Source organism: Thamnophis elegans, chromosome 3 (genome assembly GCF_009769535.1).
Source record: "Thamnophis elegans isolate rThaEle1 chromosome 3, rThaEle1.pri, whole genome shotgun sequence".
Classification (NCBI taxonomy): Eukaryota; Metazoa; Chordata; class Lepidosauria; order Squamata; family Colubridae; genus Thamnophis; species Thamnophis elegans.
In genome coordinates this window covers 28,111,593-28,135,781 of record NC_045543.1, presented here as the reverse complement: position 1 = coordinate 28,135,781, position 24,189 = coordinate 28,111,593, and the positions used below count along the sequence as shown (strand labels likewise).

Genomic DNA, 24,189 nt, shown 5'->3' with positions numbered 1-24,189 from the left:
CTGAGGGCTGGGGACGGCAAAAATGAGCAAAAAACAGGCCATTTTTGCTTGTTTTCCTCCCCCCCCAGCCCCTAGGAGCACTCTACAAGCCTCCCAAAGTTCTGCATGCCCCCCCTTTTTTTGCAAAAAAATGAGGCGTGCAGAGGGTTTGGGAGACCTGCAGAATGCAAAACGTTTTTTAAAAATTTACCTCTTCAAAATCATTTTATACTCCGGTGCGTCTTATAGTCCCAAAAATACGGTAATTTGAAACATTTATTTTTGTGTGTGTGTGCCTGTGTGCATGCATGTGTGCGTGCATACCGTATGCCTTCCTACTTAAATAGCACAAGTCACCGTGCCATTATTGAAAGTATGAGTATGAATGAGAGCTGAAGATGATGAGGAACAAAAATTTTAAACATATTTTGCAATTCAATTACAAACAATTCAATCCTTGCTCTGAGCCTTTGCAAGAGGCAGATAATATCTCAGAGGAAGAACTTCTGAGGGTCCTCTTCCCCCCATGAGCCATCTCAAGGAAACAGAGGCTTTAACTCCATACAAGAGTTAGCTTCTGGTCTGTTGCTAGGAAAGAATAATGATTCTTAAAGTATGCTCTATGGAATTCCCACATTTCCTCCAAATAATTTTAAAATATTGTGCGAATTGGACTCAAGAGCTATGGGAAATCTTTTATAGATTTTAGATCCTTTCACTTTCACTAGCCAAAAAGTATCCTGTCACAGAACAAAGAGGAGATGATGACAGATCCTTTCACCAATGTTGCATTTGACCCAATTGGAAGGAGAGAAAAATCAGATTTTTGGAAGAAAGTTCACAGAGAATGTTAGTAATAATCCCCCCCCTTTTTTTTCCTTTCAATACAGCTTTCTGCAAGTGAATTCTCAACACTTCCTTAGATTGAATATGGAAATAGCTGAAAGTTACATTGCCTATAAGGCTTTCATACTCCAGCTATTGACGAAACATGTTATTATGCGCAAGCTCATACTTGCCATGATGACTTGTCAATGTGTTACATATAAAAGAAAATGAACAGAATTTTTAAAACATATTTTATTTCAATACTTTTTTCCTGAAAATAATTCATAGTTTTTTTTAATTGTTGGATCTTTTATTTAAGGAACAGTAAACAAGACAGTTTTTAAAAATCCAATACAACAGAGTCTAAAACTTAAAAATATAATTCTATAGTTATTACTAAAATTAACCACTAGAAAATTCTGGTGAAAGAAATATGTTCTTGCAGATTTTTCAAAAGCTGAGGATAATGGGGAAAAAGCTTAACTTGAAATGTATTTCAAGTGAAACTTGAGAATAAGCCCTTTCCCTCGTATGCCTCCAATAGTGGAGCAGTTTCAAGATTCACGATGTGGAATCTTGTGAAAAATGGCCTGTTAGACCCTAAGCTGTTGTGGGCTAGTATCACTTGAATGAACAGAGAATTCATGTTGGTTTGATATGCCCATTTCCAAGGAGTTATCCTAGATCAGGTCTAAGGAAGGTGTTTTCCTGTTGATGTCTCCCAAGCTGGATGGAGATGATAGTTATTTGAGCCATCCACCCACAATGGCCACCAGTTTCTCTTTCCTTCAAATCATTGCATTAGCCTGACATCTACATTTAAATTGTGATTTAAAAAAATACATAGTTGCTTGTCTGATGCAACCTGTAATGTTCATATAAACTTAGGACCAATTCATGTCTTTCATAGAGACAATAATAAAGACATAATTGAGAGTGGATATGCTTGTTGCATGTAGTCGTGACAAATGATCTAATGAGAAATAAGCTGGATCTTAGAGGGATGTTTGTGTTGGATAGCAGATTTTTATTGCATTTTTCATCGTTCCTGTAGAATGGGCAAAAAGGCCTCTTATTACACCACTGCATTCACATGTCAATCTTGCCAAGGAACAAATTATTAATGTTCTTTCACTGCCACACCCTATTATGACAAGGAGTTTCACCTATCCATCACCACCCAATAAGTAATATAAATTGCAAATCATTGTTTATTTGTTTATTTTCTACTTAGAGCAAATAGTAGTACCCGGTTAAGGTACTACTAAGCTTGAAAAGCTTAGTAAAGTTAGACCTAATAAGTAAGGGAGGGAGTCACTTCTCTAGGGAAGGGAGACTAGCAGGAGATCCCTAAATTGTAAGCGGGATTAAAGAATCAAAGAATTCTGGAAGAATATAGTGGCAAACTGCTTCCTAATTGTTGCTCTAAATACTAGAATGGATGTTCCATGAGGACATCTCATGGAATCGACAGCCTTGATTCAAGAGACTTGATTCTGGTGCTTGTTAGAGTTCTAGCCCTTCTTTCTTTCTGATGCTTAAAGTCATCTATTGCAAAAGGTTTTCTATCTGTACGTTACAACTTTTGCATACATAAAGAGAACCTAGTTTGTAACCTACAATTTGATCACAACAACAATGAGATGAACAAAGGGCAGCTGGGATGATGGACATATTTATTTTAATTGCATCATATAATTCTTATATGTTGAAATGAGAACATGTTGTTGGAGGTGCAAAACCATTGAAATGTGAAATAAAGATGACAATGAAATTGCAGCCTAAATATAATTAGAAAGTGTACAGAGAACTCAGCAAGCTCCTTGACTAAGAGGGTATACTTCTAGCGTTTAATACATTTAATAATTTCCTGGAGCAGTTAGGTATCATATATGGACTTCTCCCATTATGTTTAAGCATATCTTGAAAAAGTAGATTCAAACTTAGTACATTCATAATTTAAATAATTTTCCCAGAATATGATTGATTGCTAACTCTCAAAAATCTGAAGAATTTCACCATCATTGTCCATATTTTTCAATATCAGCAACATGGCTTGTATTGAACATATATCTACACATCAACATTTCACCTGAATATTGTATTTAGATGAAAATAGATGTTATAAACAATTATGATTTTTTATCAATTTATACCTAGACTCTTTTTTAGGTGTTAAAGCACTTTTTTGGGGTTGCAAGTGAAAAATAATTGCAACTCTAGGTGACTAAATGTCACATTCTTGGCAACAATACAGTGAGAAAATATTTGATATTATGTTCTTACAAGGTTTTCTTTTCTTTTTTTTAAAATTGCTAATCTACTTTATAGATCTTCTGTTAGTAACCCAAATACTAAAAACTACTTAATTTTTCAAGATTGGATGAGGTCCGATGGATCTGTAAATGTCTACCACTTAAAAATTACAAAAAGTTTGCCACTATGACACAGTACAAATCCCTCTCATTGTACTGATGTCCTAATGTCTTTTGGAAGTATTTGTGTCAATAGGTTTGTCCTGTGATATCATAAGGCATATTTCATCATTTCCCCCTTGCTCCCTTCCTGTAGATTCCTAAGCTTGGTGCAATCACCTTCCATTCTAATTTTAAAATAGCTTTACATATGCCAACCCAAAGAACATGATTTAGCTTTGTTAAATTGTGAGAGTTGATTTGTGTAAAGCAAAATTTCTCAATTATTAAAACATCCAATGTATATGCTATAATTAAATTTCCAAGACAAAATACATTTTGATTATGTATGTGTCTATATATGTGTATGTGTTCATAAATAAACTTACGAAAGAGTGTGATTGAGCTACTGCCTGCTTGCCTCTTTCCAATAGATATACGCATGTAGAGAGGTAACTTTGCTTCCAGGTTTAAAATATTATGTCAGTTATAATCTATGTAGCCTTCTCTGTTTCGCTTCTTCCTTTGAGTGCTCTTCAGAAATAATATTAGACTTATAGTCAGAAAATCCTGGAATACAAGCCAGGACCTATATTATCTGCCTTTCATCTTTGTAGAATAAAAGATCTGATTGCGTGAATATCCAGTACCAATTCACGCTTCAGTACACATAGAGAATTGTTTCTCAAGCTAAATTATTCTTTGCCCAATTGTTTGCCACATTCTGAACATAAGTGATTTCTTACAACAGTTCAATATTAATGTGCAGTCTTGCCAAACAGAAGTGGAATCTTATAATGCAACTGCTTGAGGGAGTATTACAGATGCTGTCTGAAAAAAATTGTTATATTTTCTGCTGCAGTTTTGTGTGTCTATTATTCTAACCAAATATGCAATAAAGTCTGCTATTGTTATTCTTTAACTATTACTGAAAATATAATGTATTTATTAATAGTAAACAATTTACACATTCCTCTACTGAATCTTGTTTCTTTACTTAACTCTACTCCACGTACCAAATTTTTAAAAAAGTCACTATTAGATGAAGACTTCATAAGTCTGTAATTACAGAATGCAATCTCCATTTTGCATGCTCTTGGGTGTGGTTGAAATGCATGTTGAAACTGTACCTAGGTTTTAGACATACCAGGCAAGTACTGCTTAGATATTTTGGCACACAATTTTTATTTTTATGATTTCAGTTCTGAGCAGAGTTAATTTGAATAGACAATTGGCAAATCCAAAGAGATAGTGGTTTAAAATACTTTATTGTTTTTTCATTTCCTCACTGACATGAAGCTATTGAACTAACCAATTATTCATTTTCTATTAGAATTCTGCAGTAGAAGTATTAAAATAGTTTTGCCATCAATCATTTGAAATTCAACTAAAAGCATATGGACTGGGAACATCTTAACTTTTAGAGCTCCAAGACAGGCTGATTATTTATTATCACTTTGTTATGTGAGTGATAATGATTTATTCATTGTGGGAACCCAGACGGAAAGCAATTGCTGGCATTAGTAAGAATATCACTGAAGAACTTCAGCCAGCGAACAAACTTGGGAAAAAGTGAATTTCCGTCTCTAGAAATGTTATTTCATCAACATTGCATATTTTCACCTGAAAAAATAATAATTGATAGTAGCTAGGTGAAGAACTGGGTCCTCAGCTCAGTTAGGCCAAAATACTTGTATTTAAATATTTTGTCCAGATCAGATACCTTACACAACTATGTCTTCATCCAGGGAGCTTTATGTGCTTCTAATTGCATAAAGGAGGGGTCGGCAATTAATTTTCCCAAGGGGCCACATTAGAAATTGAGATTGCTGTGGCGGGCTGAACCAATAGGGCTGTGAAGATATATAGGCAAGACACCATGAATTCAAGCCCCACCTTGGCCATGAAAGTCAGTTTGGTGACTTAGGCCAGTCACTCTCAGCTTAACTCACCTCACAGAGTTGTTAGTGTAAGAAAAAAAGGAGGAGCAAGTATGTTGAATATATTTGTTGCCTTGAGTTATTTATAAAAACAATAAAGGAGGAAAAATAAATAAATAATAAACAAACAAACAAACAAACAAATTTGATCACATGTGGGCTGGCTGACAGGGACAGTCAAAGATGTGTCTTGGAGGCCATAAAATGCCCAGGTTTGATATGAAAGGCTTATAAATGCTTTGCTTGGATTTTCACTGGAGCTTTAATTAAGCTTTTATCTTAGTTTAGACATTTGAGTGCAGTTAAAGAATTGAGGCTCTTTGCCCAGCCTCAAATGTGGTTAACCTCGGACCATTCCTTTTCATTTTGTCTTATCTATCCCAGAGTAAGTCTTAAATGCTTTGCTGCTTGAAGCTAAATAGAAAATTGCAATGTTCTCCTCTTCTTTGCTTTCTTATAATTATTTGTAAATGCCTTAGGTTTTTATCCTGTACCCACTTACGTGATAGGAAGACCGACTCCTTGATTGTAGTTCTTACTTTTACACAGGCTTACCAATTATTACACTGTTCGTTGTTTCATAGCTACAGAAATCAATCATTGTTTGCTACTTGCTCTTATTCATCATTATTGCAGGCCTACATCCAAGTATTAAAACTTTAAACAGCAATGACATCAAATTTTTGCAAATTACCTGGCATTGTGTATTTGTGCTGCTGAAGGGCATATGTGAGTTACGTAGTATAATCCTACGTTATCTGTGGGTTTGTTTATTTAACCACAGGTTGCTAGTCTAACAGTCAATAAAAATGATAAATTGCCTTTGTACTATTTCTGTTACAATAACTGGAAGCAGTCGGCCCCACAAGCACTAAAAGCATAAATCATAATATGTATGAAGTTGACAGTTTTAATTGCTTAGCACTGGCATACTTTAGTCAAGCGGGGGCATCATTGGTCTTTGAAAGATAGTCTGGATAGACCTACTTCTTTCTAAAATAATGCCATTGAGAACTATCAAATAACATTTCTTTTTAACCTCTCAATTTGACAGTTTCTGCACATTTGGCATTCTGGATGCTTGCTTATTGGATTTTTTTTTAAAGACAAATAATTACATTAATGTCCATGAATGACCGTCGTCCTTTTTTTCCTTTCTTCTTCTTCTTTTTCTTTACACTAATGCTTGAAAGTTTTGGATGCATTCCAGATGAGCAGCTCTCACCAGTTAAGCACATGTAAGAAATATTTTTAAGTATGAAAGAAATGGCCGTAAGGCAAGAGTAATTTTTATTTTTAGAAAAGCTGAAAGAATAGGTGCTGATGTTTCAAAAGGATCCCGTTTTCCATCATTTCATGTTAGGCCTTCATTTGATTTTCATAGTATTGCTCATATTTTGACTTTGATTTATGTGTGTATGTCGGTGTGTGTGCAGGTACATGCCTGTGAAATAAATTACGATCAGCTTTGACCTCAGGGATGCTTTTACATGACTTGATTTTGAACAATCTCCATACGGGTGTGTAACATAACTAGACTACACAATTATATGCCTTAAGACTTTAAGCAATTTAGGCTAGTAGTTTCATCAATGCAATTGGCCAGTTCTCATGTAACATTGGAATCCTGTGTAACACATCTTTCAGAGACAAGAGCCAAAGGCTAAGTCTCTAGATAATGACTTGAATTTCTGTCTTTTTCCAAGTTACCCTGATTGTAAACTGACAGCTTTGAAGGACCTTAACTGACATCAAAGGATGCAAATCATCCAGTTAGATCAATTAATGTTAATTCTCATCTCCCATTTAATTCTTTAATGCGTTTCCCATTTTCTCTGATTTTTTTTTCCAGCCAAGCCCATTACCAAGTCCTGTTTTGGGGAGAAAGCCAAATGCTAGTCAGTCATTGCTTGCTTGGTGTAAAGAAGTTACAAAAAACTACCGTGGAGTAAAAATCACCAATTTCACTACATCTTGGAGAAATGGTTTATCCTTTTGTGCAATATTACATCACTTTAGACCTGACTTAATGTAAGTAGGAACATTTTACGTTTAAATTGTTCCATTTCTTACTTTTGTTCATTTTCGGTTTCAAAAGTGCCATCTTGTGGAGTGGGTCAGAAATGGGTAAATCACTTTATATTGTGCCATTTCTGAGGCTTTGTTCTAAACCCATAGCCATTTCTCATTTTTGTAGGCATGTTTTTATTCTTTTTAATCACAGGAAAGCAACTGACTTCAAGATCTTTATGAAAATTAGGTTATTGTTAAAATGAGATGAAACAATAAGCCTGGAGCTCTTACGTGCCATCCAATGATGACCCAATGGCAAATGTGATTGTCATAGCCAGCCTGAAATCCCTGCCTTAATTTCTCTTTTTTACATAGAAAACTTCAGGCAATGGAACAGACAGTCTTTATATTTATTTATATTTATGTATTTATTCTTTTAATTTTCTACACTATTAGTTTTCCTGATCGCTGTGAAATTGCTAGTTACTGTACATTGGCGTTTTATGTTAAATTGTAATTGGCTATAAATTGTGGTTTGTTTTAAAAACGGGTGTTTTTTTACTATAAAAGTATTTTACATACCCACTGTGCTATTTTCCCCCTCAGTGATTACAAGTCCCTGAATCCTCAAGACATTAAGGAGAACAACAAAAAGGTAAGCATCGACAGAAGGAAAGGGATAACAGATATAGCTTCAATTCTGGATCATGGAAGATTTTTTATTAATTTTGGAGTGACTTTGTTTTAAAAGGCCACAATTAGACCTCCCACCCAGACTGTACTTCTTGAACACATTATTAAGTCTGGTTTGTCATGATTTGTAACATTCATGACAAATCCTGGTTGGAATTTGAGGACCATCTTTGTAGTCCCTAATTAATAGAGGGAGCAAAGGAGAGAAAGTACGAGAGAGTAGTAGGTACTTTTATCATCCTATTTTCTTTAATAATTTAATTATAAATAAAAATATCATTGTTCAGTAATTATCTTGACTCAAGGCTTTCTTGGCCTTTGCTTTAATATGAAAGACTTCACTGGTATGGTTATAATAAGCTCTGTTTTGACTTTAGCTTTTATTTAAGAAAGGAGGAGAAGTAGAGATAAAACTTCACATGGGCTTTTATCCACCACAGTCAATTAAGCAAAGCAATAAGGTGCATTGCATTTTTATAATGTGCAGAATAGGGAACATTTTTTTTTATTGTTGGAAACAAGATTTTTGTAAGGCAAAAATATTAATGAAATATTGTCTGATAGTATTCTGGGTCCAGGTTTATAATCCTCAATAATATTAGGTAATTTAATACCCTTTTGATACAAAGGAAATGAGTTCAGTGGTTTGAGACTCAATCTAAGAATCACAGGAAGACAGGCTGGTACTTAATGCTGCTTTTACTACTCAAGACTCATTGTAGAAATTTCATATTTTAATTTCCATAAGATTCCAGAGCATTGGCCTAGAGGGAATCATTTAAAAATTGCTCATTTTCCACTTGATTAGACTACAACAAAACTAACAGCAAATCAATTTGGTTTGTTTTATTCACTGAATTTTCATTAGATAGTATGATTTTCTACTTTTTTAACTGATCGTTTTTTTTAAAATTTAACACACAACATTCAAGTTTCAGAAGGAAAACAAGCTCTTTTACTTCCCTCTTCTTCCTGCAGAGAACAAACGAGAAATCGTTTGAGAGAGAAATTCCATATATAGATTTCATATAAGAAACGTATGTGAGAATAAAATATTCCTTATGCCACCCTATGTATGGATTGCATATGTGTCTTCTTCAATATAAAAATAAGTTAATGAAAATAAGTTGTCAACTGCAGTTGCAATAACATATATGCCATCTTAAAAAAAAACACAACACCATAATGAAGGTTGAACTAGCATGGGATGCTTTTGTATCATTTTCAAAAATATATTTAAAATGTCTACCCTAGTAGTTTGCTTTTGAACAAATACTTTGAAATCAACAAATCAATTTAGTCATTTTCATTTATAAAAATTGTGACTAGAAAAAGGTGAAATTAATACTGAAATCCTTAGCCAGCTACTCAGAAAATAGCATTTATTAAAGAAGCAATTGTTTTTGCTATGCTGTGTGCATCTGTTCATATATATTTTCTTTCATCACTTTGCAACCCTTTGCTTGACAGCTCTACAGAGTGAGCTTCCTGCAGATTTATTTCCTGGTCTCACACAGTTCTGTCCGATAACCTGTGTGTCCTTGATGGGAATGAACACAACCCTGGGAAAAGTAGCCAATAATATATAGAATTTATCTTATGATTGTATTATCTATTATGAATATATAACAACTAACCAATTAAAATAATGAGATATGCTTATTTAAAAATCCCTACAATATTTTGTCCCAGAAATTGATGTAAGGAAAAGTAAGTATTTGATGGGTTTGGACTTCAACTGCAAATATTAAGTTCGGCAAAGCAATTTTAACTTCAACAACAAAACAAATTGGAAGACACCGTTTTTCATTATATTTTTTCTGAATAAGATAACTTTTGATATTAGTCATTCTCTAAATATCTATATATGCATATATCAAAATCTATCCCACACAATCTTGTTCACCTAAGACATTTCTATAATGTAAAGCTACAATGTTGAAATTACTTTTTTCAGTGCAAATGTTATTGAATCTAATAGAATCAGTTTCTGAATAAACATGCCTAGGATTATCTGTAAAACCATTATAAAAAGAGGAAGCAAAAAAACCTTGACCAGCGTGTTGGTATGTCAACTTGTTTAGGCAGATTATTAGAATACTTCTTCTGGTGTTTTCCTTAATTTCACTTGATATCTGTCATTTATCTGTCATCTAATGCCTGTCAATAATAATTAGCACACACCATTTATTTGCTTGTCTTCAGAATGTATTTGGCATTTTCTTCAAGGTCTTATAGCAGCAAAAACAATTGAATGGATAACTAGAAACTATGTTTGTACTAAGCCAAAACAAACAAGCAAACACAGATACCACCCTCATTTTATTTTTCATCAGATGAGGATGGTTTTTAAAATCAGAACATTTGGAGGTTTATGGCATCTGAAATTTCAATCTTAAGTAGGATTTAAAATTTTGCTTCAAATTCAGGTTTCTAGCCTACATTTTCCAGAAATCTGTGGTGTCATCCATATTTCTCCATTCTAGATTTGATAGCTCTGCCACTAGAGAATGAAATAGCAGCTGGCTATTTTCACTGTCTGGCTGATCCATTTTGAAGCTATTATAAGTTATGTTCAGACTTTTAGAACAATACCCAGTGCAACACAATGCTGCAATCCAACTTGAAAGGTGTAGAAACATTGCACACTGAGAGCTAGACAGTTTTCTTTTTGTAGGAAAACAACCAATGTAATGTAAAAAAACTGGAGCATATTAATAAAATTAGTTTAATTTCCAGTCAGATCTAACAGCCCTTCCAGATTGAAAACCTAGTCATTGAGCAGAGAATGTTCAGTAATAATGTCAGAGTTGCAAAGAATTCTCAGTCATAACTTGCATCATGTTTTAATTATTCAAAACAATCTGGGTTTTCCCTGTCTCTCACAGTCAAACTGTGGGTTTTCATATCATTTTCTTTTAATTATTGGAAAGACATTTTGAAATCGCAAAACTTGTGCTGTTTTTGTCAGAAGTAGCTATAAAGCTGAAGTTATGCCCACAGTCCCTTTGGTAAAGCTTTCCTTGAAATACAATACTTTTCCCAGCCTTGCCTTGGATAGTAATAATTACCTGTAAATTGAGAAACAGCTGTGATTCTCCAAGACTAGAAAAACTTGATGCAAGTACATTCTTTAATGGAATCGGAGTAGTAGAGTCGTTTTTAGCTTAAAGCTCCATAGCAGTTTGATAGACATGAATTAATTAGTGCCTATTCTAAAAGGAAAAATAGGAAGGAAGGGAGATGGATGGATGGATGGATGGATGGGTGGATGGGTGGACGGACGAACGGACAAACAGGCGGCCTTAACACAGCACAGATGAGCTGTTGTTTTCTGTTATCCAATTAACCAATCCAAACTAAATGACAGCAATTTCATGGCTAATAGAAGGCTGGTCAGCTAGCATAAATCCCACAATGGATTAGTATCAGGTTTCTTTCTATCTTTGTTATCTTAGTTTCTTAGTTTAAAAACCAGTCTGCATGTCATTGGGTTGATTTTTTTTCTTTTCTCCAGCTACAGGCTATTTTTTTTAATTGCTGGGGCTTTGTATGACTAAATTCTGCTGGATAGAACATCTATTTTAAAATTCCCTGTACAGTAATAATCGTTGCTAGCAAAAGATTACAGCAAGCCGCATCTTTTCATTATTGGACTTTATTTTTCCCCTGTACCTGATTGTGTACCTTCTGCATTGGCTGCATTGGTCCACATGGGCAAGGGGTTCTGGTCAGCTGAGAAATTATATTACATTAGTGGAAAAACATCATTGGAACCAAATACTTACAGCACTACAAGTGAAGTTACACCTATACGTCGCAAGAATCTTTTAGTAGATGTGTGCATTAGGATGGATTGTACCATCTTACATTTTTCTGTCAAAAAAGGTTAAATGCTTTGCTTCTGCCTCTAAGACATGAGAGAGTAGAGCTTACTCTTGTCTCCATCTGCAATGGCTCATGCTGCATTTTATTTCTTGATTACATTATGCATCTCTCTCTCTCTCTCTCTCTCTCTCTCTCTCACACACACACACACACACACACACACACACACACACACACACAGATTGATTGATTAGAATTTAAATTCTATATGCCATTCTTCCATAATGGAAACATCCAAATTGGCTCACAATGCACATGGTAAATAAGCAATATCAGGATATAGAAATAAAAGGAATTCCAAGAGCAATAATATATTAGAAGCATGTCAGTGTGATATTCTGAAAGACATAAACCAAACAAATCTTGTTAAAATCAATATTTTAAAGGTTACTGAGCATATAGCCCAAATGGAATGAATATCATCTTGTTTTGTGATTGCTCCAGGTCACCTCAATTCTTAGCTGACAGATTGGAGCATGCAATTTTTTATTTCAGGTGAGAATACAAAGCAGTATATTATCCTCCACACAAAAAATGCTCCATATTGACCATTTGATACTATGGAGAATGGTTGTAGCCTGTGCTACATTTTTCATGTGAAGACACCTTTTTCCCCCCAGGCAATCAATCAATAAACATTTTCCAGCAGTTAAAAATAGTAGAATCATTAAAATGATATCATCTCATTTGCTAGTCATGTAAGGCAGATTTATAAGAAAGTCAAGTATGTCAACAAGATAGCAATTCCTTCTTGTTCAAACCTATATTGAGTCATCATGTTTGAGCACTTAGAAGGTAGCCTTGCCTGAAGTTGCCTTAAAGTACATGCAATGCTTTTGGTGTCTGCCATTTTGATTCTCCTACAATCCCTGTAAAGTATTATCAAGATCCCAGAGACATGGCATGAAAATTAAAAATATGGATTGCATTGTTAAGAGTGTTGGACCCAGATAGCTGTAGGTGGTAGTTAAGGTCAGTGGCAGGATCAATCTGTGAAGCTCCAAAGGGCTTGGGTCATAACTAACAGCTCAAGTGTGATGATCCCTACTGCTAGACCTGACAGCAACATTAAAGAGAAGAGAAATGTAAGTTGAGTTCTTCTGACTGAAAGACTCATTAAAAAAGTGCTTCCGATTTTAGTCTATTTACATGCCTACTTTGAAGTTACTATGTTTTTAATCAATACTTGTTTTGTTTTCAGGATTGTGCTCTACCTTAAACAAACCATTTTACTGATTGCATCATGAGACTTTTAATGGCAGTAGTTTCTTGTCCATATTCCATTTAAAACTATTAAATGGTGAAATCCTAGGAAATCTCTTTCAGAATCCTATGCATCTCCTGACAATTATCATACATTCCAGAGGTTTTGTATATCAAAAACATTAACTCTGTTTTTACTTCTTCTTTTAAGGCATATGATGGATTTGCTAACTTGGGAATATCCCGGCTACTTGAACCTTCTGACATGGTTTTGTTAGCCATTCCTGACAAGCTGACTGTTATGACCTATCTGTATCAAATACGGGCACATTTCAGTGGACTGGAGCTAAATGTAGTTCAGATTGAAGAAAATAGTAGCAAAAGCACATACAAAGTCGGCAACTATGAAACAGACACAAACAGCTCTGTTGACCAGGAAAAATTCTATGCAGAACTAAGTGACCTAAAACGAGAGCCAGAACTGCAGCAGGCAGCCTTTGTTTTCCAGAAAGACCCGGTATTTGTAAATGACAGCAGAGTTCTAGAGTCAGAAAGAGACAGAGAACCTCAAGATACAGCTGAGTCACCAAGTTTGGCCTCTCCTCCTCCTCCTCACAGGACTACAGGGGATGCAGAGCAACCACAAAAACAACAGGGAAGGATTTCGAGAATAGCAGAACCTGAAAAAAACAATACAGCACAAACACAGCCCCTGTTGGGAAGGAAAAAGCTTCTCAAAGCCGACACTCTAGACCTAAGTGATCTCATGCAGATCAGCAATCTAAAAAGGGATCCACTTCCCACAACTATAGATGAGGATATTGACAAAAAAGGACGTCAGAATTGTGACACTGCCATTTGTTTCTCAGAACCTGGAAAACATGAGCACCTCAGCCTTAGAGATAGTAGAAAAATGGATTCTGAGTTACACGTTGAAAAAACAAATTTAGATGTGGGAAATAAATCTGGATGCGCCAACAATAGGGATATGGATATTAATAAATTAGATACTCAACTGGAGACTAAGCTAGAGTTTGAGGCCAAAACAGTGATACATCCAACAGATCTGCCTGGAAAAACTGCACAGGTAAGGAATCAGAAACTACTTTCACAATATTATAACTTCTGTTACAATTTCTCCTGCAATCAATTTCAGTAACATTTTGTTTCATCAAAATTATGCTAGGGGAGGCTAAGGGACCATTTTCAGCAATAAATAAAAATATTACTGCAGGAATGATCTAAATAAGATCTACCAGTCCTCTCCTGGGTCAAACGTCTTCCATGAAAAGAGCACTTTTTTCACAGTTGATGAATCTGGATCTCACCTGAATTGTCTTACTCCAGTGGGAAGAGAAATACTCATTATACTACTATTTAAAAATCCATTATTGATACGCCTGTCTGCCCTGTTAAATATGTGATTGGTATGGGGGATTGCATTTGCAAACTCAAATACAAATGGGGCTTCAGCAGAGAGGTTACTAGGTAAGGCAACAACTGGTTCCTACAGTCATACTGACCTAAGCTCTACAATCTTCTAGGAAAAGAGTTCAGTAAGATGTTATGAAATTTAATCCCGTGAAGAAGGTTCTTCTTCCATTCTCCTAACAAATGGGAAACATATTTGGCCCCCAATTCTGATTGCTTCCTTCCCAAGAAGCTCAACAAAGATTAGTTCTGAAATGAAACTGCCCCAGAGAGCAGATACAGGATAAGGGAACAGATGCAGCCTACAGTTCTGTTCTCTTTTGAATGCTAGCCAGAGCCCTATTCCCAATTGGGAAGGAAGCCACCCTCTTATATCTCTTGGTGAGGTCAACATCAAAGTTGGTTGGTTGAGATCACTCTCCCTTCCTGAAATCTGCGTGCCCTTGACTCTGTTTTTCCCAAGTCTCTTTTCCTATCTGACTGTTGTCAAACTGACTTTTTAAACAACTGACTGGAACAAATCCTCCCAAACTAACTACATGATTACAGCACTAGTCTGCAGTCATTATAGTTCTGCTGCGCATAGCAAGTTGATCTCTCTCTCTCTCTTCATCCAATTCCGACTCATGTTTCAAATATATGATTGCATGTAAAAAATAAAGCGCTGCTTAGACAAATTAGAATTGCTATAGAATATTGGAGGATGCTTCTTGCTCTCATCCCAAATATTTTAATGTGTACATCAGTGTTTTATCACATATTGCATGATTCATTAAAAAAAATTAAAAGCGAGATTCAGGCAGTGCAAGGATGTCAGGATCCATGCCTATAGATTATTCTGCATAAACAAAAGTACTTCTGCATATATTTAAAAAACTGAGGTTATGTTGGGAAAAGGATGCTTAAATATATAATTGAAAACCCCAGGTTTGATTCTAATTAGGTAACATCATTAATATGTGGCAATTTCCTCTTGTTTTGTGATCAACTGTCATCAGCACCTTTTTAATTATTAATCATTAAATGATTATTCTATTTATTGTCAATTTTGTTTGCTTCTGCTGCAGATGCTCAAGACATTGTCTCACTCTACTTATCCACTGGGCAATCTTCATTCACTTAGTATTTTTAACTTCCATAATATTTAGTTACCAAAAACCTTAGAAGACTCTTCTGATATACTGTAACTTCCTTTGTTATAGTAAGTAAAGAGGGGAAGACGATGTAACCAGAGGTCTTTTCCCTAAACATTGACATGACTCCCTAACACATTCTATACCAACTATTCCACACACCTATTCTTGCAGATGCCCCAGCCTCTCTTTTGCTTGAAGCAAAGCAGTAGACAATCTGGCACAAAGCTAAACTGATGAGCAAGAGAGGCAGAACCAGTCTAACACACCGCAATGAGGCTACAAATGCTTGGACTTCTTTTGGGGAGTATTGTTGCCCCATGAAAATTCTGCTAATTTATAACCGGGTTATTTCTGATATAGGTCAGATGGGAAGGGGTAACTTCCGTTGTTCTTTGCTTGGCCCAGCCTCTTCACAGTTGCAGCGATTTTCAATTACTGGATCTTTATGATGCGTCCCACATTAGATGGGGCAGCCAGGAAGCTGCCTGCAGCTCACCAGCATACCTAGAACTCTCCTTTAATGTATAAGTCCCAGAAAATTGCTGTTTGAGGGCTGGATGGTGGTAGTTAAGGGGAAAAAATAAAAGTTACAGCTTCTTACTGGAACTCTAAATATAATTCTCCTCTAAAAAAAATTGGAATCCTGGCCTTGTTAGCTTTTGGAATGCACTGCTCTGGATGCTGTAGAAACTTGTTATGGCCCTCTAGGTTAAAGTAGATTTTAAGCCACTAGCAAGCAACCTCTCTCACTGCTATTTGGTTTTTCGTCTTCTATTTCTCTTGGAAAGTACCTTGGCTTTTCTTAGCAGAGCAATACAGTACTATGGGGTAGGTAGGCTAATTTGGGGCTTTGTTGTCTTTCAACATAACATATTTTGCCTTTTATGTATTTTGAAGCAACGAATGTTATCAAGACAAGAAGAGTTAAAAGAACGTGCAAGAGTCCTGCTGGAACAAGCAAGAAAAGATGCTGCTTTAAAGGCAGGAAACAGACAGTTTTCCAGTTCAATCGTCCCAGGCCGCTCTAAGCAACTGACTGATGTAAGAAATGTTCGTTATTGTGATCTATACAGAAGTATATTTGCTTTTACCTTTGTGTCTGGATATGGGGATGTGCTTTTGGTTAGCGATACTGTTGCTGGCTGTAACACACCAGAACAGCAAAATATGGAGAAAACAGCAGAGAATTATTTATGGGTGATTCTTGCTATCCTACAAATGCTGAGCATTGTCCTTCTCCTACCAAGAGCCGATTATTTCCCTACTGACTAAGGCCAAGGAAAGATCGCAAGTCCGTTGAAAGCTGTGCTCTTTGAGTGCCAGCTGATTTAAGATACTGAACAGATGAAAAGCAAAGTTATCTGTCATGCTGCAGCAATCCACCCAATACTGTTTGTCACAGTGACCCTCCTTTTATCATTAGAATGAATTATTCTGATGGCTAAGCAAACCTGGGTCCAATGGGGAGGCAGCTGCAGTTGCCTATTACTCCACCAGTAACCTCAGTGCTGACCTGAAGAGGTTTGTAATCTCTGGAGATGAAAGCTAATTAAATTTTTATGCAATCCTTCCCAAAGCAGAGATTGCCTATTGTGTCATATCATGTGCTGTAATTTTGCAATTCTTAACACTTGCACATGAGAAATTGTGTGAGTGCTGCAGCAGTTATTTTGCTAATGACTACCGTTTGGCCAAAATTTTCTTTCAAAAAAACAGTTGAGTTGTATTTGCTGGGGTAAATCGCCTTGCCCCAATCCTACCGGTCTTGTCTTGTCTTGACTTGACTAGCATTTCTCTGGGTATAAACTGTTAGGAGCTTTTTAATTACTGGCTTCATACTAATTTTTATCTTTTAAAAATAATTTCCCTTCTACGCAACTGAGCCATAATTTAGGAGCATCTATCTTTTGTTAATTTTGTTAGAATGGCAGGTGGTTAGGATAGTTTATATTATTGTTTTGCTAACAATCAAGACTTTATATACATACAATGAAGTATTTCTGGAGTCCAAAATACTTGCAGAAAAAAGTCCTAATATATTCAGTGTTGCATATAACTCTAGTTATTAACCTTCACAATGGACAGTCTTTCTGCAGTACTCCTTATCTCAACAATTATCCAATGTCTCTCCCCCACCTACACACAGACTATACACTGTGCTCCTTAATTGTGCCCCTACCCATCTTTGCTATAAACCATGTCTCTTGGGAGGGAATACATATTTGCCCATTTTTGTTCATAGTTCTGTAATGTGTTTATTATGTCCTATTAGTAGCTGAGAGGAAGAGCAATTGTATCATTATTTAAGAATAATATTTTCTAGTAGGGTCGGGATACACTTACTCCAACTTACCTTAACAGTGAAAAATTAATTTCCCATTTATTTCTTTTCAGAAATGTTCATTTGCTACTTCATGAAAAGAAATAACATGTTTCAATGTTTAGTATCTGTCTCTTTTTTTGTGATGGGGTGGGGTGGAGAAGAGCATGATCATTTAGTGAGAAAAAAATGACAAGTTACCACAGAGGCACTTAGAAGTCTGAGGAAAAATAGGAAGGAGGAAGAGTTGGAAGCATCTTTGAACAACTTTGGTTGATTTGTATAGTCCTGCCTAAAGACAGACAACCTCAAGAAACTTGGGCTACTCTGTCTTTAGCTTAATTGAGAACATGGGAAATGAATGTGGTGCTAACTGGCATTAAATGGACAACACAGAAGTGTTAGTTTTGATCCATGATTACATTCAACATAGGAGTATGCTTATGAATCTGCCTATTTGCTAAGATTATGAGTTCTCCTTGTTAGCCCATAATCCTGGTCTTATATGAGAGGCACTACCTTATTTTGAGTAACCCCCACCTTGTAAAATACCTTACAAAAATGAGAAGTGGTCCAATTTTGTAACTTCAAAATTGGTTTTATTTACTTTAGTTGGCCATTTCTGGAATTATAATGCATGCTATTTTTTTATTACATACATCATTTTTATTGTTTATCCTTTGGCTTCTATACATTTAGCCAGTAGTTAGAACTGATGTTTTAGTTTTATGATGTATTATATGTTTTGTAAGGTACCTGGAGGCTTTAAAACTGAAAGGCATTTAGTAGTGAATGAGAATGTTGCATTCAAATTAATTAATGTATTCATATCAGTAGCTCACTTCGTCTTAATTTCTCCTGGAGAGGGTGTGGGATGAATATTCTTGAGGACTTTGGTCCGATTACTCTCCAGGAAATACTAAAGGAACAATTTCTTTGGCTGTGCCATTCAGCCAAGTTATATTTAATCATTTTTAGTCATCCACTTATTTCCTTTTCTCTTCAGATTTTTTTATCTCTTTAAACATTTCACACATGTGCAATCATCATAATAGTTCAGTGTTTTGCAAGGAGTGATTACCTAACCAGGAATGATGTAATTGAACAGAAATATAAAAAAAAATCTGCTTTGTTCTGTTGCTGTCACAATTTCAGCGGCCTTTCTTTATTTAAAGATAGGCAATACCTAATTGGTTTCAAAATTATTCCAAGTATTTAGTTGTCCCACATAAGCCTGGATCTGCATTTATAAAATCACTGGAAATGATATTTGCTTACCTGTCTGAGATAAGCTAAAGGCAATTAAAACATCTTAAAATGGCTGATACTAGTAGCGAAGATGTAACATAGCATAACCAAGGGTGCGTGCTTGTCAAAGTTAATTTCCTTCTTTGTAAAAGCAAAAACACTTTGACGCTGCGAGAATTGCATATGTCTGCTGTTAATGCTGGGTTAGAGAAAAACCTGTCTTCAGGTGTGGGGGGGGGAGAAGGGTTTTTTGTGATGTTAGGACAAACCCCGTTCTCTAAAGAAATGTGCTTCATTTACCTATTTTATCTCTTTCTATTTCTTTTCTTTTGGTGGTCAAATTAGAAGAAAGAAAACAATTTTCTTCGGCATGTACATGATTGTATAATTTACCTGCATTCCACTATTGTTTCATATGCTCTCCATACTACTGCTCTTCAGCATCAAGTCCTTTGCAAAATCTTAGACAATTTGGTGGATCTTACAGTATTGTTAGAAATTTTATTTCAAGTGTCAGCTTATTTGGTTATAAGCTGGTCAGCTTTCATTGTTATCAAATATTGTGATATTTTATCATTCTGGAATTCCAGTGCAAAGTATAAAAGTCAGACAACAGTAGATACGAAAAACATCCACATGCACACTTACTGTTGTGATTAGATGGAAAATGGACATGTGGGAGACTAGAAAGGCTGAGCTGAACAGCACAATTTTTTCGAAGCATGACTCAATCCTATCCTTGAATCATCATTTTGGGCAGATGGGATAGGCTGTTTTCTTACACTAACCTAAACCATAGTGTAAATGTATGTTGTCGTTCCATATGTAAAAAACAACAGAAAAGCAACATCTGAACTCAGTCTGTTGGGATATTTATTTTACAAATCAGCTTGCATTATTTCTTCCCAATGCAGCAAATAATGTTGCAAAGGGCAATAGACATTTAATAGCAATTTCCTGATCATTTTACTACATCAGCATTAATAGAAAATAAAATACTACTTTTTACCTTTCTAGCACCAAGGAACCTCTAAGATAAATATTTTTCTTTGAAGAAATACTAGCTTATTGGGTTTAGGCATTGACCCATTACTGCCTAGGAACCAATAATCTTGAGAAGCTTAAAACACCTTAGATCAGTATTTCTCAACCTTGGAGATTTTAAGTCCTGTGAACTTCAACTCCTAGAATCCCCCAGCCAATTCTGGGAGTTGAAGTCCACAGGACTTAAAGTCACCAAGGTTGAGAAACACTGCCTTACATCCTTCTTGAAAAATTGGTAATTGTATGTAATTTGTACCATTTAAAAATATTTTTAGCTTAATTGTAGAGATGGTGGCATTGTTATGATAGGCCATGGCAGCAGGAAGCGCAAAATGATGAAAGCAGCATCACAGTTTCTCAACATAGTCCCTGCTTATTTATATGTACAAAAGCGGTAGAACCAGCAGCGTTATAACACAGATGCAGATGCTAATGAGCCACAGGAACTCTACTATGCTCTGGAACATAGCCCAAATTCTTGCCAATTGCATATTGGAAGGTATAAACAAACTTGTCTTCTCATAGAACTCAGTAAAGCTTCTTCACATTCTATAGAATCCCAAAGCTTCCAGAAACATTCTCACAAATCTTTAGTGGAACAAATACAAATGTAGAAGGGGCAGTGGTTGTATTTTGAAATTTAAGAAGGATGCTTGTTTCCTCAGTGTCAGTGCGCCATTTAAAGCAAAGTATTTCCATATTGAGCAAGTTTATCATCAGGTTGCTTGTTTTTGGTTCATTGCACGTTTTGCCCCAAAGCCATGATCACTATTATACAAACAAAATATAATTATATTAGGGCAATGAATTTTATCACTATGAATTTTACAGCGGAAAAGCTATAAAGAGCTCAATATTTTCCGTTGTATAAAGGCTTGAGCTTCATTAGAAAGGTGTTAAAATTGTCTGAGCCAGAAAAAAAGTGATAGATCTTAATGAACTTACACCAATAGTGGTTTTGATATTTCTAGATTTAAGCAAAAAAAACAGAATAAAAGTTTTTTTTAGTTTGCTGTAGGTTTTTTATAGAAGTTATAGAAGATATTTTATAGAAGATATTTCTCCCTTATCTAGAAAGTAAAATTACTCTTTTTAAACAACTTTTAAAAAGCACTGCCAAGTTTCTAAATTACTAGGGCTTAGATTATCAATAATTTATTTTTAAGAAATTAGAAATGTAAGAGAATACAGCTGGCTACTATCAGTTAAACCTACAACAGACTTTGTGTCCTTTCTAAACTTGTTGATGGATGAGATTTTATATTATGTCAACCTTGCCCCTTTGATGGTAATTGGAAAATATTGATTTAAGGTTTGAAGTCTAATCTGTCATGCTGATAATTGTCACCAGATTTAAATATGATCCCCAGATTATCTTTAGATTACAAAAGAAGCAGTTACCACCACCTAATTGATAAAAAGACTGAACATTATTTGATAATCCATGGGAGCTCATAACTTACTTACTATTAGCCATATTTGTCTTCCAAATAGACCCCTAAAAACTCACAAATGTGGTTTAACGTGCTAAGAGTATTCACCACAATATTTAAATTATGATTATGACACTTTTTTCTGCTGCATTGTCTTTGTGAGAGAAAATAACAAGGAACTGCAGAGGGACACTTATAAAAAGTGAACTTATTCTGATTAAAATAGTAATATATGTAGATCGATATATTTTCACTGAGGAAATGATCTCACACTAATTTTATATTGAAGAATGAAGGAGGTTTCTAATGTTCTGAATTTTTGCACTGTCTGTTGTTTTATCTATTGTTTGTACTGTGTTTTGGGGACTGAGAAAGGGCAAAATACATAATTTACAAACATGGAGTTTAGCCTGTGTATCTCCGATATCTACAAGCCATAATTGGAAGGGGGGGGGGTTATGCAGAATAAAAAGAAATGTTTAATATTAAACCACATCTATGTAACCAAGATCTGGAAGTACATGAAGCAATTAGTTCTACAACTGACTCTTTCTGTTTTATAGAAAATAAGCAAAGCTGTCATTACTTCAGTCATAGCAATCATAATTTTTTTTATGATAAAAATGGTGATTTGTTTGAATTCTGCTTAACATCTGAGAATAACAAAAATGCCTGCTATCCAATTTAGCAGTGTGTTTTTAAATGAGATCATGCGGAAGCTCCATAATCTAACCTAGATCCAAAACTTATATGTTTTCCTCTTGTTTGTCCTTTAAAGACTGCCAAGGAAGTGGTCTCTGTTTCCAAAAAAATCTGTTTTGTAAGAACCCCTCCTTTTTTAACCACTGGGGATGCTCTTTTTGTACTGCAACTAATGACCATAAATGTTTTTGCATTTTCATTTCATCCCAGAGCCATATGTTTCATTGCATTTCTCAGCATGCATGACAGTAGAGTTTAAATCTTTATTCATTTCATTTAAAAATGTTTCTTTTGTTCTCCTTATCATGTTTCTGGCTTTCCCAAGGATATGTGCTTTGCCTTGAACGAAAAGTCACATGTGCATTACTAATTGTGTGCCATTGTATTTACATTTCCTAGTGGTGGCACTGTGAAGCTACTAATTCTTTTGCTTCACTTGATGTAAAATAATCTGAGCTTCTTTGATAGTGCTGAAACAGTATTAATTGTTTTGTACATTTCTTGGTCACTCTACTTAGGTGGTCTTCATAATCTATTAGAACTTTCAGCCAGATTTTGTAATGTCATGCCTCCAGCAGTGATTAAATTGGTAATTAATGAAGAGTCTTTGGCAATGTAACCCACATCCCATTAATTTTCCTTTTCCCCCCGTTCAAATTTTTTTTTAGAAGTTGTCATCTCTGTCAGAAAGGATTGCGCCACCTTGCTACAGCCCCTTGGAATCAAATCACAGCGGCTTGATTTTTGCAGCCATTAGTAGATCAGAGCAGTAATTTCACAGTATTTTGGTCAGGGTAATTATAGTACCACGTACTAAGTAGAGTTGGGAATTTCACACAAGAAGTCCAGAAATACCAGGTGAGCTTCCTTGTGTTCACTGGGTCGTTATGATTAGTTTAATTGGGCTTTGTTTGATTTTAGCCGCAGGGATTCTTTGTGCCAGCGCATTGCAGTGACTTTCTACTTTAAGGTTTCTGACAGGAACTGGAGCAAAAATGAACTCTTTGAAGTAGGATTCTTCTAAACAACTTTTTCTTTTTTCAGAGGAGGTCAGAGCAAGGAAAACTTTCATGTAAATAGTTAACTGAAGTGATCATTCAGAAAGTATTTTTGTCTCGTTTATTTATTATATGTGTTTTTCCAAAATGTATATTTTCCTTAATAGAAAAAATGTGCATTAAGACAATAACTTTATATTAGCAATAAAAAGTGAACATTAATTTGTGACCTTGAGTTGGCCTACTAGAATCACAAACTATTGACTTTTTTTCTTTATTTTTGATGTTAGCACTGGCCTTAATAAAATAAATTTTAGTATTAAAGTTTAAAAATCAAATCAACTGGGTGAAGAATCTAGGTATCTGGTATATTATAAGTTTCAATTCAAATTTCTAAATGTATAGCCTAACACATTTTTACACTTTGTTTTTCTAAAGAAAACAATAAGAGGCGGGGAAACTGTGTTATCTCCTACGGGACATTGGTCAGAATGTGTCTTCTCTCAGTAATACAATCATTTTCAACAGTTCCCCATGTTGGTATTGATTTACAATTTGCATAATATAAATCTAATGTTGGTTCTATTTTTGTTGTCATTGTGGCAGAATATAAGAATAGGATATTTTAAAACAAAAACTGATGTTATAATAACATAATTTTTTTTATGTGCAAGAGATTAGGTATGCGTGTTTTCATATTCGTTTGTGATAATGTACGAATAAATCATTATACTATTGCTACTTAATGGTCCCACATGTTATAAAATAATAGGGAGAAATGATTGTATTTCACTGACTGAAAGTTTCTTACTTTAACAGTGCATTATGTTAAAATTGTCTGCTAGCTTCGGAATCCAGAGTTTGTCAGCAGTTGCTTTTTCTGGAAGCCTTAATGACACCAAATAGTTTGCTAGGAGTT

General features: G+C 35.1%; 1 protein-coding gene across 3 annotated transcripts in view; it reads left to right on the top strand.

Annotated features, from left to right (window-relative positions):
• The window catches only part of EHBP1 (EH domain binding protein 1), a 255,357-nt gene that overhangs the window by 136,624 nt on the left and 94,544 nt on the right, over positions 1–24,189 (top strand). For all 3 annotated transcript variants that reach the window (XM_032212780.1, XM_032212778.1, XM_032212779.1), the window contains 4 exons: positions 7,014–7,192; positions 7,781–7,829; positions 13,170–14,045; positions 16,423–16,566. In XM_032212780.1, the coding sequence (XP_032068671.1) occupies positions 7,014–7,192; positions 7,781–7,829; positions 13,170–14,045; positions 16,423–16,566 (1,248 nt within the window). The remainder of the gene's footprint in view (positions 1–7,013; positions 7,193–7,780; positions 7,830–13,169; positions 14,046–16,422; positions 16,567–24,189) is intronic.